This window comes from Branchiostoma lanceolatum, chromosome 2 (genome assembly GCF_035083965.1).
Source record: "Branchiostoma lanceolatum isolate klBraLanc5 chromosome 2, klBraLanc5.hap2, whole genome shotgun sequence".
Classification (NCBI taxonomy): Eukaryota; Metazoa; Chordata; class Leptocardii; order Amphioxiformes; family Branchiostomatidae; genus Branchiostoma; species Branchiostoma lanceolatum.
This window is the reverse complement of record NC_089723.1, coordinates 5,348,960-5,363,722: the sequence shown is the minus strand read 5'-3', so window position 1 is coordinate 5,363,722 and position 14,763 is coordinate 5,348,960. Positions and strand designations below refer to the sequence as shown.

Genomic DNA, 14,763 nt, shown 5'->3' with positions numbered 1-14,763 from the left:
TATTCGACAAATAAATTTGTAAACTCAGATGTTTCTCAAATGTGTTTTCAAAAACAAACAAAAATGTCCCAAAACGTGTCTTTGACAACTCCTCCAAAGCACACTCCAGAGTGTGTTTGCAACAGCTCTATAAGGGAGACAAAAAACCTTCAATTCCCTTCTATAAAGAGAATTAATATGTTTTAGAAAGTGATCCTGACTTGTGGATCCAATGTTAACATTTCGATTCCATTCCTTCACTAGGATCCCTTGTGATGGATCTGAATCATTTCCCGCGAGGAGCCAAAACATCCAAGCAGTGCACCCTGGACATGCTGAAGACCGACGGCAGTGTGCCGCAGGTCAATCTCTTCAAGCAGAAGCGTGTCAAGGGGTGGTGGCCATTCGCTGCTAAGGGTGAAGATGATGAACTCGAGCTCACTGTGAGTGGCTTTTCCCAATATGTTGTTGTTTGTATACGAGAGGAGTATGAATCATTTTCAACAAAAGAAAGCATGGGTAAAAGTGCTAGCTTTATCAATCATAGCGATCTCTCAAACACACTGTGTTTCAAAGTGAAGTTTAATACGTAACCCAGCAGATACATTGTAGATATTGATGGACGTTACATTATTGTACGCGAGGAGAATGTGTCATTGCTCATCGTTTTCAACAAAAGAAAGCATGAGTTGAGATCCCTTGTTGTAGCTCTAGTGACTGTAAGAAATAATTTTTTTAAGCATGATATCTCTGTAGTCTCTAACAATTAGGACATGTTGTTTAGAGGGAAGGGACATTGGATTTTTTTCTGGATACTATCAGCAATGTCTACTTAAGATGAGTCTTTGTGAATATAATCTACGGCATTTGCATGTTTATGTAATATTTAGTTGTTAAAATCTTTTGGAGCATGAAAGTACAATTCATATTGACAGACATATTAACCTAGTAAGAATGTCTGTTTCTATAAATAAGCTGACAAGTTTCTAGCACCATTGTCCCATAAAGCACTATGAACATATTGTCTGCTATGATGAGTTCATAAAATCCATCCAACAGCCCCAAACCTATCCTGCACTGTAAGATGACTTTTAAATACAGCTTCAGTATGCAGCTTGTGCATCTAATATAATAATGCTTGGGCTTGGAATAAATACCACAGAATGTTGGATCTCTGAAGTTTAGATCTGATAAGCACTCTTGATGAAGGCGTTTGCTCTGTTTTAGACAAAGTAGAGCAAAGGCTTATCAACTGTGTTTGCCTAAACCTTTACTTAGTGGTCCAAAATTCTGGTATGCAAGTGTCCAACGCTCCATACTGTGGATACTTGTACACATACGTGTACATATAAAAGAATAAAGCACACTGTTCCAATGCACTGTCAACTCCCAAACACCTTAATTTTCAATCTACCTTTAAATTAATGCTTGCTCGACAAACATTACACCACCACTTTTCCTGGCTTTGAGAATGTCAGCACAACTCTCCGATCCTCCTGCTTCTCTTGATAATTTCTTCTTAATTTTAAAAAAGTGCACAGTCAACTTTTATGAAAAGAAAATGAAGCTGATAATAAGGCATGGACTTAAGTCTGGAATCTTTGGATACTCTCACTTCTCTTCATGACTTCTACTGTCTCTGTATCTCCCCCACTCAACAATGGACCGTCCCAACAACAGTGCACGGTCGGTATCCCTGAATCTCTAGCAGACATGAGACCCTGGAGGGGTATCCGTAATTATGCCAAATGAGACCCCTCTAGCCTTGAAAATTCATGTGATTGCATAAGTCTACACAACTGTCAAAGACATTTTTCTATCAAGAGATATAAAAGTATTGAGAATGATAATTTGAGAAAGCAAGAAAGCTATAATGTCCCCACCCAGGGTCTCCAATATTACTAACTCTATCAGAAGAAATACCTGAAGACTGCACTAACTCATATCTTGCTTCTGTAGCCATGATATCAAGGCAGTCTATCATCACTTTTTTGACAATGTATGTCTATTTAAGTAACAAAATACTTGAAATAAACTTCGATAATACTTGTCAATGAGCAAAACCACAAAAAACTAAATGTTTTGAGGCTTAATTGATCACGTGGTATCTAACAGTTACATGTATCACATAAAATGACAGCACATCATTTCATAATTACATGAATACTACTGAGTATTGTGTAGTATAATATACAGGAGTTAGAAGAGTATAAAAGTTCAAGGGTATATGCTGCTTGCTGAAGGAAATATAAAGTTTGTTGTTAAAGCTGTAACTTCCTAGCCATGTGCCCGTGTGTGAAGAAGGGGGACAAGGCTGTAAGGCATGTTCTTCTTAATACCTATGGGAAAAGTCTTATTTTTAATCATTATAAGCTTTTTCATCCACAAACTCAGATAGAACACATAAAACACACAGAAGTGAAGCTTCGCACTTCCTTTCATGGGGCATGAAGCATGGCACTACTTTTCATAATTATGATAATGAAAATCATGTCCTTTAGTATAAATATTTTACCCAAATGAGCTACCAAAAGTGCAGGTCACAACAAAGACATAGGTTCGACATAGACATATAAACAGCTTGGACTATTTTTCTTTGTCGTAGGGCAAAGTAGAACATATTTGCTTATAGAGATAACAACACTTGCATGTGGAGGGAACGACATAACAGATGAATATCATCTTTTCAAGATGTCAATTCGGAGACCGGATAGTAGCTTTAACATCTTGGACTGCTTTTTTCTCTTGTAGGGCAAAGTAGAAGCTGAACTCAACCTCATGTCTGCAGAAGAGGCTGAGAAGAGCCCTGCTGGACTGGGCCGAAATGAACCAGATCCTCTGGAGAAACCCAAGTAAGTCACCTTCTTATCTTAACAATTTTTCATGTCTCACTCAAAAATCTGGATTGATAAAGTATACTTCATGTAGAAGACATTGCACCAACATTGTGGGCTATATTCAGTCAAACTTGTCCAAGAAGACCACTCATGTATCCAATGAAATCTGTTGTTTGTGGACAGGTTGTCACCATACAGCATTCTTAATGCTTTTGTCAATGGGAAAATTATCATTGGCCAGGTGGTCCTTATATAGAGGTGGTCACTTATACAGGTTTGACTGTATAATGCATTTCAGTGTGTGGAAGAGGAAGTGAATGTGAGTGTGGCTGTAATTTTGAGACAATTTGTGTGAACTGACAAGGAAATTTTGAGGCTCAGGGCGAAAGTTCACCTATGGCGAGCCGGGCTAAAGTTGAAAGTGTGTCAGTGTGAATGCATGTTACTTGTCATAAGCACAAATGGTTGAGTTGTATTTTTGTCAATGTAGATCAAATAAGTCTCACAGAGTGCAATTTTACTTAGATTTGGAAATATTGCTATTTCATGTATATGATTATAATATATGTAAAATATGTGTCATATTTGCCTGTAGTTAGATGCTTTAGATGAAGTCACATTAGGCAAATAATAATGCATATAAAACAATACTCAATTGTGTGCATGTCATGATGCTATGATACTATGTTATATCTAATTCTTCTGTGAACTAGAAGGAGAAAGGTATTTGCCAGCTTTGAAATTTGCTATCATTTAGCATGAAAAAGAAGCTTTTTTTTAGCATATTTCAGCTCTTCATATGCATTTCATTCCTCATTTACTAAGTCAATTTTGACATTTTTGTTGACCATATTTTTCTGCAATTCCTTGTTTTAATGCGTTCTGAGTCATGGTCATTATAAAGGTATGGTTGTGTACAGTTTGATAATTATGTTGTACTTCCTTGGTCATTTTTGACTGGCATGCTTGGTTAATGTTTTGATTTGTTTGACAGTATGTTGTAATTCACTTTCTGCATGTTGATTGCTTGTTACTGTTTTCCATATTGTTGTCATTATTGAATAGACTTCTCAGTTCTGGATTCCTTGATCGGCTGTTTTGGTCTTCAGTTATTACCTTTGAGGTCAAGATTTTTTCTGTATGGATTCTTGGATTACTTCATATTCTTTGTTTCAATTTAGTCTATGTTGAGGTTCAATACTGTCGTCTTTGGTCCTAGGTTTTGACCTTTGAGGTCAGGATTTTTTTTTCTGTACGGATTCTTGAATATCGTCTTTACCATATGGTCTGACACCTTAACTTTGGGAGATGCCTGGTTTCTTTTGGTTTGCTGTTTTCAGACCAGTATTTTGGCCCTTATTTCATACAATATTTCATGTCAAGGTTCACTTTTATTAATTATTGCTTCTGTTGTGTTGGGTGCCTGAGTCACAGTTTGAAGTTAGAAAGAGATAAATGTATAATTTTCTTCTTGTGTACTCTTGTGATGTCTGCTGAATCAACAACCTATTCCTTGATGTTAATCTTCTGACCTATTCCAGTCTAGTTTTTAACCTTACAACAGGAGGAGGGACACTATGGTGCTCACTGTTCTCTAGAACATTTCATACAGGACAACTTCTCCCAGCAGAGATACCTCGCTGAACACCAGTGCTGCACACTTCCCACCCTTCTTGAAACAAATGTGTGACACACACAACACATTCATATCCCTAGCCTGTTTAATAGTTGATATAATCTAAATTTTAGTTTGTAAAATTTCCTAGAGTAGATAATCAGAAAGCAGAAGACTTTGATCATTGGGCTACTTGCAAGTTTCTTTCTGTACTATTCGGTTTCAAGTAGATTGCTGTTATCATACCCCTGTTAGAATGTACCTCCATAAAAGAAAATACACTCAATCCACACTTGAAAGTTCATCTGTGTTGGTAGAAGTAATTCTGAATCAAATTTGAACTGCAGTTGCCAACACAAAAATTGGACTTAGCCAAATTTTCAACTGATCATCTTTGTCAAGGAATGAGCAATGTGTTCTATTTCCATAATGTGACGTCACAGAAGCCATGGATTGTTCATTCCTTGACAAAGACTGGAGCTGATCAGTCAAAATTTAAATAAGTGCAACTTTTGTGTTCACTTGGCAATTGCAGTACTGTTCAACTTTGATTCAGACACCAAATTCATACAGCTTATGCACAGTCATCAGCAGCCACTGTCAGCAAGCTAAGTGCCTCTCTCCTGTTAAGTTTCTCTTCTCTCCATCCTTCGCTCCCAGTCGACCCGACTCGTCTGCTTTGTGGTTTTTGATGCCCATCAAATCCCTGTACTACATCCTCTGGAAAAACTACAAGTGGACGATTCTCAAGGCCCTGGTGTCCATGCTTCTCACCGCACTGATCGTGCTATTCTTCTACTCCGCACCCGGCTACATCGTCAAGAAAATGATGGGGGCATAAAAATCTAACCGCCCCCAAACACGACAAGTCTTATCCTCCTAGGTATCTGCTGAAAGCCAGTCCCATCTCTCTACTCGTTTCACTTTCAGTTGACTCCGCTTGCTGGTAGAATACCAATTTGATCCTGCATGCACGTGCCTGCGCCTAACTCATCCCTTTCGTTCTTTCCTCCATTCTCCAGAACAAACTTTTATTCCAACAGTACGGACAGTTGCAGTCCTCTGCTGTTACGTTTTGTGACAGTGGCATCTTCGTTCTCAGAATCTGAACTGTTTGCAAGTTTTTGTCATCAATTCATTCATTCATTCACCTGTTTCTTTTGTCCATGAATTATTTCCTCATCTAACACAAACTCCACTGACAAACCTTTTTTCCCCTAGTTTGATAACAATGTTTTACATCAACATGATCATTTTACTTCATCTGAAGTCGCTTGACATCCTACCTTATTTGCTACAACATTAATGAACCCATACGACTCACTTTGTTATTAAAGAAAGTTCTTACCGAGTCATTTTACTAACAAGTAATGACACTGACAACCCTCTGCTCCCATGTCTTCTTCTCTCCCTCCATCTATCCCAGACGCCCTGATTCCTCCTTCATGTGGTTCTTGAACCCTCTGAAATCTCTGCGCTACATCCTATGGAAGAATTACAAGTGGACAATAATCAAAATCGTGGTCGTGCTGCTTTTGGCGGCCTTTATTGGCGTTCTTCTCTACTCCGTTCCCGGCTACATGGTCAAGAAGATACTCCACACCTAGCCACGCAACTTATAAATGATAGTTTCTCTAGGTATCAACAAAACAGATGTCGTGTCTCGTGTGGTCATTGTGCTGTCGATAGACCAATTTCTGTGTGGTGCAAAAGCAAAAAGAACCTACTTGTAGTCAGTACAGTGTCTGTGTCTGTAAACCGCACTGCGTCGCACTTCTTTGTAGTAGAGGTAGACCGCTGCAAACGTGGTGTTCAATTTTGTCTGTACAAAAACGACCTGTGTGGTCGTCTGTTGTCTCTCCTTACTGTTTTACGTGCAGAGCTGAAAACTATCATTACTGTCTCCCTACAGCAGCGTCTTTCAAGTACTAAACCGTGCACACATCATTGGTGTTAATCATCACATACATATCTTAAAGGACAATGATGTACTTCTGACAGATCAAAAGAAATCAAAACCACCATCACACCTCTTCCCTACCTCATGCCCTCCTGTGATCTTTCTTCGAATTCCCTTCACCCATTATCTTGACATGTGGAATAATCCCACCCTTAACAGACAAGCTATCAATGCCAAAGGTTTCTTAGGTCCAAATGCTTCACTGAAATAGCTGATTGTGCAATTTGAATTTGTGTATCATACACTCAAAAACTCCTCCCAACATTGCCATGTACATGTGGCCCTTCACAGCTGACAACTAAAGAAGTGGGACTTATTTGATTTGCCTCCGTCATTCTTTTCACAATTATGAAGTAAAATTATCAACTATTGTCATTTTCACCTGTACAACCAGGCCCACCTTCCCTCCTTAACATGTGTACACAATGCAGTTATGCTGTTACAGTACTAGTTGTCAATCGTCCATACAGCATCGTCATCACGCATCGTTGCAGCTGAGATACTCCAACTAACCCCACTTCATTTGCTACACTTACACCACATGTGATCTCTCTGTCTACAAACTCACATAACTGTCAACCTGTTGTAACGTCCCCATACCTTCATTTCTTCTTTCCCTCCTTCCCTCACTCCCAGCCGCCCTGACTCTTCGGCCCTGTGGTTCTTGAGCCCACTGAAATCTCTCAAGCACATCTTATGGAAGAACTACAAGTGGACGATCATCAAGATCCTTTGTGTCTTACTGCTCGCGGCTTTCATAGGCCTGCTCCTTTACTCTGCGCCCGGCTACATGGTTAAGAAGATCCTTGGGGCATAAGCTGTGTGTACTCTACTACATGTAGACAGGATAGGTACAAGTATACCAGCTGAGATTTCTTTTCCTCCAGCGTTTCTTTGTTCTAGCAAGGTTCCTTTTCTTTTGAGCATTGTGAGTAGAGAACCAGAAGCACAGTTGTTAAGAGATGGGCACAACAAAGAGATGGTGCATGTGCAAGTTGTTGGTTTTCATTTTGATGCATCCCTTGATTATTTCACAGCACAGATCACTGAGTCATAAACTTTTCACCACTCTTTCTACATCACAACTATTTATCCATGTAGAACCACCTGAAATTGCAAGTCAGAGCTGCAATGGAGATGTAGATTTTGCCCTGTAAACCTGACTTGACTGCTGCCTCTAATGTCTTTTCATGAAAACTTAGCCCAGAAAGGATGCCCCTAAAATCCCTGTCAGGCAGTTGACAAGCTTTGGCTATATATTTGTTGATCTGCAATGGAGATGTAGGTTTTGCCCTGTTGTTCTTCTTGCCTTTTGATGAAACGTTAGCCAAGAAAGACTGCCCCTAATGGCCCTGTCTACACTTGATGAGCCAGAAGGTCACCAAATCTCAAAATTGCCAGAAAGTCGAGCATATTTGCACCTGAAAATCAACTCTATCACATTACATGTAGATGTGGCCAGGGGACATGCAAACATTGGCTGATCTCTGAAAATTTCTCAATGATCGAGAAAATACCAGCTGGATAGTTCTGCTAAATATGTCATTTAAAGCTTGCAGACTCGTTGGCTGATAGATTTTCCCGCTGAATGACAGGTGTATCAATGACCCTGTAGTATCACAGATTTCTCAGAAAATGCTGACCCCAAATTCTAAAACCACTGAACGTTCTGTTTTAGTAGACTTCATTAAATTTGGACATCACAAACTTCAGAATAAGACTTTGTAAGATCATATCTCTATTCTTTGCCATATACTTCTTCCCTGCATTGAGCTTTTGAGTAAAACGAAACAAACACACAACCAGTTTCTTCTTCTGACCAAGAAAGAACTCTTTCTCTATCAACAAGAGACAGAACGTTGCAGACCAGAACAGTGGCTGATCGAGCACCAGAAATCTTAACCCAAAACAGAAAAAAAGACAAGAATTGTGTGAAAAATGTATTTATTGGTCTTCTTCTATTCTCTCTTGTCCTCTTTGTTCAGTCGATGTTGCAGACCAGAACAGTGGCTGACTGAGCACCAGAAATCTACCCAAAACTAAAAAAAAAAGAATTTTGTGACAAATGTATTTATTGGTCTTCTATTCTCTCTTGTCCTCTTTGTTCAGTCGATGTTGCAGACCAGAACAGTGGCTGATTGAGCACCAGAAATCTACCTAAAACTAAAAAAAAAAGAATTTTGTGACAAATGTATTTATTGGTCTTTTTCTATTCTCTCTTGTCCTCTTTGTTCAGTCGACCTGACTCTTCGGCTCTGTGGTGTTTGAGCCCTCTCAAATCTCTCAAGTACATCTTGTGGAAGAATTACAAGTGGACTATCATCAAAGTTCTTTGCGTCTTACTTCTCGCGGCCTTCATAGGCCTGCTCCTATACTCTGCACCTGGCTACATGGTTAAGAAGATGCTGGGAGCATAGATCACTCTAAGTTGTCCTGTACCTACAAATCTCATAGGTAGCAACAACTGAGTACTTCTAAAAAAAACTCACATCCCTACTATGCATTTTCTTCCTCATCATAAGTGTTCACACTGTAATAACACCATCGGTGTTGCATGCAATCCCTGCCTTTCATGCTGTAAGAAATGGCAGTTGGACGAAGCATGTTTATGTTCTCACAGCTAGAGACCTTTGCATCATTTCCTTTATGTTACCATTCACACAGACCATCTCAGGTTCAAATTCCGTTCTCCATGGTTTGGTTGTACTCTCCTCTCTTCATGTGTAGTGCACATACAGATCTCCCAATGTTCTCTCTTGAATGATTGGACAGCGAACGGATCGTAATACCAGTGAGTTAGCAACTGAGCCTATATCGGTAATGACTCGCTGGGTGGCTTCGAAAACTCGGATGCCCAGACACTGGGCTTTGCTTCCCCAATGTCTTCAAAACAGAAAATATTGAATCTACCGTCAAGTTTGTGCCTTCCGGAAAAAAGCTGCTCTATGTCCCAATCCCCTAGACAAAAATCCTTTGACATGGAAAATAAGAACTGAGATCACCAAAGTCAGTGAACAACCGGGTTGCCTGAATTTATTTGTAGACTTGTTGAACTGCTCATCAGGACATTGGTGGTTCTGTTTCCCACCATGTGTTACTATGTATGAAGAGACGGTTACAAGATCCACATCCACTCCACTGTAACCCCCATCATACCCTCATCCTGAATCATTTTCTACAAGCAGATCATGCACAGCTACGCTAAGCCATGTATTTGGACCTGAGACTCCTTTGTGATTTTTGGTCTCAGTTTGATTTTTCCCTTGTCTGAGCTTATCCTCTACTACTGCATGTAGGCCGAGTCTAATGTCGCGTGTTGTCAATCATTATATCCTTGAATGCTGGTGTTGTTTTTCACTCAAGTTTGATCATACTCCTTTCCCTTGGCATGGAGAAAGGATATTGTACTGTGTACGTTTTTATTTCAATGCTTGCTTGTTCCTGCATGAGAGAGTGTGCATTGTACACGTAGCATGCATTGTTGTCTGTGCAATATAGTGATGTTTATTGTATTTAACGTTTGTGTAGTTCTGAGGATGACCTTGTCTGCCAAGGACACTATTCTTTCTTGCAGACAAAAAAGTATGACAACTGAGCCTTTGTTGTTCGGTTGGAAAAATATGAACTTTTTTTTGAAATTTAACAAAAAAGTATTTTTTTAATGTATGACAATCATACTTTTGGTAACTCATTGGTCTCACCCACAAAAAAGCAAAGGATACTGTCCTAGGAGAACTTAAGCATACCCTCCCTGCTGTTGATACCAAATAAATTTCCCAAATATTTATAATTGGCACAGCATAGATGTCCCAAATATTCTTAACATTTCACAATAATAATTTTGTTTGAAGAAAAATGAGAAGAAAAAAAAGAAGCTCACTAAACCTTCAACATTGTCAGACAGGGTATGCTTTCATCTTCATCATCTACAACGTAATGTTACATTTCTAACATGTCCTATTTTGTTTCTCTTCACAGCCGCCCCGACCACACTATGGCGTTTGTGTTCGGCCCTATCAAGCAGCTCTGGTTCTTCATTTGGCGCAACTACAAGTGGTTCATCATCAAATTTGTTGTCATCCTCTGCGTGGTGGCCATCTTTGTTCTCTTCTTTTACTCTATGCCTGGATACCTCACCAAAAAGATGATCGGTGCTTAGGCATTAGTAAGATCGGCATGGCAACGAAAGACGTGGTTAGGTGTTCCTTTTGAAGGTTTGAGTCTAAAACTAATGCCCAGGTGCCGCAAAGATGGAAAATGTGAATTAAGTAAGGTTGGAGGAAACCAGCATGTTTTAGATTTGATTGTAAATTATTTTTACTTATTTTGTCTGGAAGACTTTTTTGTCCAAATTTGTGGACTTTTGATGTTTGGTGAAGTTTTTAAATATTTTTGTGACTTCAATGTAAAATTCTGTGTTAGTCATTTTTATCAACCATAAGGAGAACAAGCCATCATTCTGTCTGCAGAGATCGAAGAATTTTCCATGCTGATATTTCAAGCCTTCCAAAAGTCCACTGTCTTCCTTAAACAAAAGAAGGATATTCCAAGAGGACAAAAAATTAAAGCTAGCACAAATGTATGCTGTACATCCAATCTCCAAAGTTAGGTATTTTTGAATCACTCAAAACCCAACCTGGTGCCTTGCCAAAGCCAAGGTGCTTTCCCAAGTTAGGTTTTGCGGCAGCAGGACAGACATTTCATATTCCAACGCTTCTTGTTCTAGCCGACCGGATTCCTCTGCTCTGTGGTTCCTCTTGCCAATCAAAGCGGTTTGCTACTTCCTTTGGAGAAATTACAAATGGCTGGTAATAAAGGTAATACTGGCGCTGGTCCTCATAGCGTTCCTCGTGCTATTGTTTTACTCCATGCCAGGGTACACTATCAAGAAAATATTCAATGTATAGTAATTCTAATCAAGTACTGTTTAATTCTAATCAAGTACTGTTCAATTCTAACTGTAGAATTCACCCTTGTATCATTGACTTATTATTCAAGCCGCCCGGATTCGTCAGCTATGTGGTTCCTTATGCCCATCAAACTATTGTGGAACTTTGTGTGGGCAAATTACAAATGGTTACTGATCAAGGTAATCATAGCTCTCATCCTGCTGGCTTTCGTTGTACTGATCCTGTATTCTATGCCTGGATACACCGTTAAGAAAATGTTTGGTGTGTAGGCATTAGGAATTATAGTGCTGCACTAGCGTGCAAGAAGACCAATTCACAGTGGTTAGGACTGTGCATGCCAGCAGTGTCTAAAACACATAATGTTGAACGTAACATCTTCAACTTCAAGGAAAAGCACTGAAAAGGCAGCAAACTCTAGAAGTTTAAAATGGCCACTTCTAGTAGTAGAAGAATAGGATATTCCAGCCCTCCCTATTCTGATAATGTTAGCCTTGTCGTCAGCTTCCAACAAAGGAATTCTACAATGTAAGATAACTGCTGGCTGCAAAGATTTCCACTATGAATTGAGCTTACTGCACCAGTGTTGGCTTTACATGCAAGCTCAAGAATGTAAATTAGACAGCAACCTTTCTTTGTAATGCTCCCAGCTACATGTATGGGCAGTCCTGGAGCCAACAACGCTACTGCTGCCCCAGGCTATCTTATTTAATCTGTTAGGGGTTCTAGGCTAGTGAGCTCTCCGTTCCATACCTGTACAGACTTAGACAACAAACCTGTTAGACTGTAGTACTGGTGCTAGACAATAATGATCACTACTCAGACTATATATAGATGTAGGTTTCCTTGTAGGGAACAACCGAGATCTATATTGTCATTACACGCTTACCATACGTAGAGAATATAGTCGGAAATTGTTATTATTAGGATGAATTGCCACAGTAGACCACAAGCTAAGAGAAAGAGGGTTTCTCGAACCATCCATACACTCAAGTCTAGCAGCGGCACAGAGTTCTAGCCGAGAAAGTTTCAGCTTATTAGCAACAAAAAGCTTCTAGATTAATAACACCAGATGTTCGATAACAAGTGATACAAGTAGAAGACGACTATATGCAGCTTAGTAAATATTAAATGCACCAGTTATCACAAAGTCTGGATATTCTATAGAATAATGAATGTTGTTCTCACCCAAGGCTAAGGCCTCTGCATTAAAATCTAGAGAGTCTATAACACCACTAACTGTAGAATCTAACATTCTAACCAAGCCTGTAGAGAAAAAAGTAACAAATGTAGAAAAAAGAAAGGTTGTCTATATTTCATTCAGAAACATGTCCTCTATATAGTTAAACTACAAATTAGATTAGAGCAATATTAATGCAAATGGAAGACTAAATATAAATCATTCACCCGTTTCATATTTCTGATGTTTTGTAGAATAGGTTAAAACGGAATCATGTAAGAAATCATTTTGCATGTTTGATCTACAACACTTTAATCATGTATAGCATTACTTGTAAGTTTGCTGTGATTTGACTGCATGATTTTTACACGTTTTCAACAGTCATGTTTTCCATCAGTCTGTATTGTATTCAAATATTTGCTGCCATCTGTGATTGGTCAGCTGGAATTGTAGCTATGGTCTGATTGGTTGGCTTAGACATGTATGTGTACGTACGTTGATTTGACACAAGCAGGTCTGTGGAGAAATGTACATACAGGCAGGATAGACTGTAAATAACAGGGTGCAAGGGTCGTAGAAGCACTATGATAGGAGGCCAATTGCAGACGCTGCTTTCTCGATAATAAAGGTGGTGGGTTAGGGAAGAGAAATGTGAAAGGAAAGGGGAAACCCTTAGGTCTAAGCCAGACACTTCAACTCTCACAGTCCCTCACACTTTTTAAGAATACGGGACAGCTTTCATAATTATGATTTTGTTTTTAAATCGAAACGATTCAATCGGTTGATGTGGATGGATTAACAACATAAAGTATTAGACAATCCTGAAGACAAAAAGTTGCTTGACAATCATGATAAAATTACAAAATTTCCTGAAGAGGGCAATCACAAGCGAAAGGAACGAAGCCAGAAAAAATGTCAATCCTGCATCATTTTTCCTTGTTTCAAATTTTATCCGGACCCAGGGTTTTCTAATAGGTCAAATGACCGTAAAACTCTACAGACGCATGCTTGAACAAAACATACTAAGCATTTTAACACAATGCCCTTTCAGTTAATAACTGTTGTTTTGAGAAGGCCATTAGCTAAAGTGAGGGACTGTCAGAGTTGACTTTGTCTGGAGGTTATTTCTGCAAGAACTAGAGGCACATGACTGTGTATTGGAACTTGGAAAGATGTTTTCTCCTATTTTAAGTGTTTTTATTGTGTGGTTTTAATATATTTTACACAAGCTAAGGGGTACAACACAAGTATCTAGTGCATGCTCAGGTTTAACAAGCACTAAGACCTATAAGATTATTGTGTAAATTTAGATGTAAAAATGTAATAACAACCTGTAACAACTATAGAGATATTAAGGTGGACGGATGTCATCTTGTGGGTCATATAGCCATTACAAAATTTGCATTCACCGCTTCCTGTAATAAATGCAACAGAACGTGTCTGAGCGATACTACATGTATGTTGTAAATGCTGAAATAAGGCTGCTAATTCTTATCAAATAAAATGCTAAAAGCAAAATAGCAGTACACGCAAAATGACATCCAAGAAACCAGCTATGGTTCACCTTCTATGAGAGCATGTATACTCGCTTACCAAATGTTCTAAATATGTGTGTCCTACAATTAGGTAATTAACACCATGTATGGTAGAGATAATAAAGACACCAAGAAAGTTTCTCTGATGCAAGGGTAAGTGGTGAAGATGTTTCTCACCTTGGGAGTTAAGATATGTGGAAGGAACCTGTATGAGAAACTGAAGGCGTAACTCTGTACACACTATGAATGAAAATAAAAGTCTTCTGGAGACAACCCTTTGCAGTCTACTTGTTATTACATGAATGTATTGCTTACATTATGAACTGGTCTTTGTAGTAATACAGTCAAACATGGCCGAGCAACCACCTGGCGCAGGCAACCACCTGCCGTCAGAGGACACATTGAAACAGTCCCGTCCATTTTTACATAGTTACTTAGACCTTCTCCCAAGACCAACTGTCTTCCCCAACCAGCAACCACTTTTTTTGCAGTCCCAAAGGGCCATTCACCCTCCCCTCAACAACCAAAATAGATTGACAGCAACTAGCAGGATTTCTGCAGGTACAGTTACCCCAGTCCCTTGAGTGGTTGCATGCGCCAGGTTTGACTGTAGTAGTAATCCACTGTGTTCTGCTGCTGCAGTGGTCTGAACACCCTGCAGCTGCAATCAGTCTTTCTTCAATTCTCTTCACGTTGTCCGGTTCATCGCAAGCTTCCTTAGCTCCCATAGTTTTCTTTCTGACAACCTTC

The 14,763-nt window shown here is 39.2% G+C and overlaps 1 protein-coding gene across 10 annotated transcripts in view; it reads left to right on the top strand.

Annotated features, from left to right (window-relative positions):
• Positions 1–14,286, top strand: part of LOC136427239 (otoferlin-like) — a 216,536-nt gene extending 202,250 nt beyond the window's left edge. For 8 of the 10 annotated variants that reach the window (XM_066416028.1, XM_066416032.1, XM_066416031.1 and 5 more), the window contains 3 exons: positions 244–422; positions 2,731–2,831; positions 10,370–14,286. In XM_066416028.1, coding sequence (XP_066272125.1) covers positions 244–422; positions 2,731–2,831; positions 10,370–10,550 — 461 coding nt within the window. In that variant the 3' untranslated portion in view covers positions 10,551–14,286. Of the gene's footprint in view, positions 1–243; positions 423–2,730; positions 2,832–5,857; positions 6,054–7,027; positions 7,243–10,369 lie in introns of those variants that run through there. The other 2 variants (XM_066416027.1, XM_066416036.1) reach the window with 2 other exon arrangements.
• Positions 14,287–14,763: the final 477 nt, after the last annotated feature.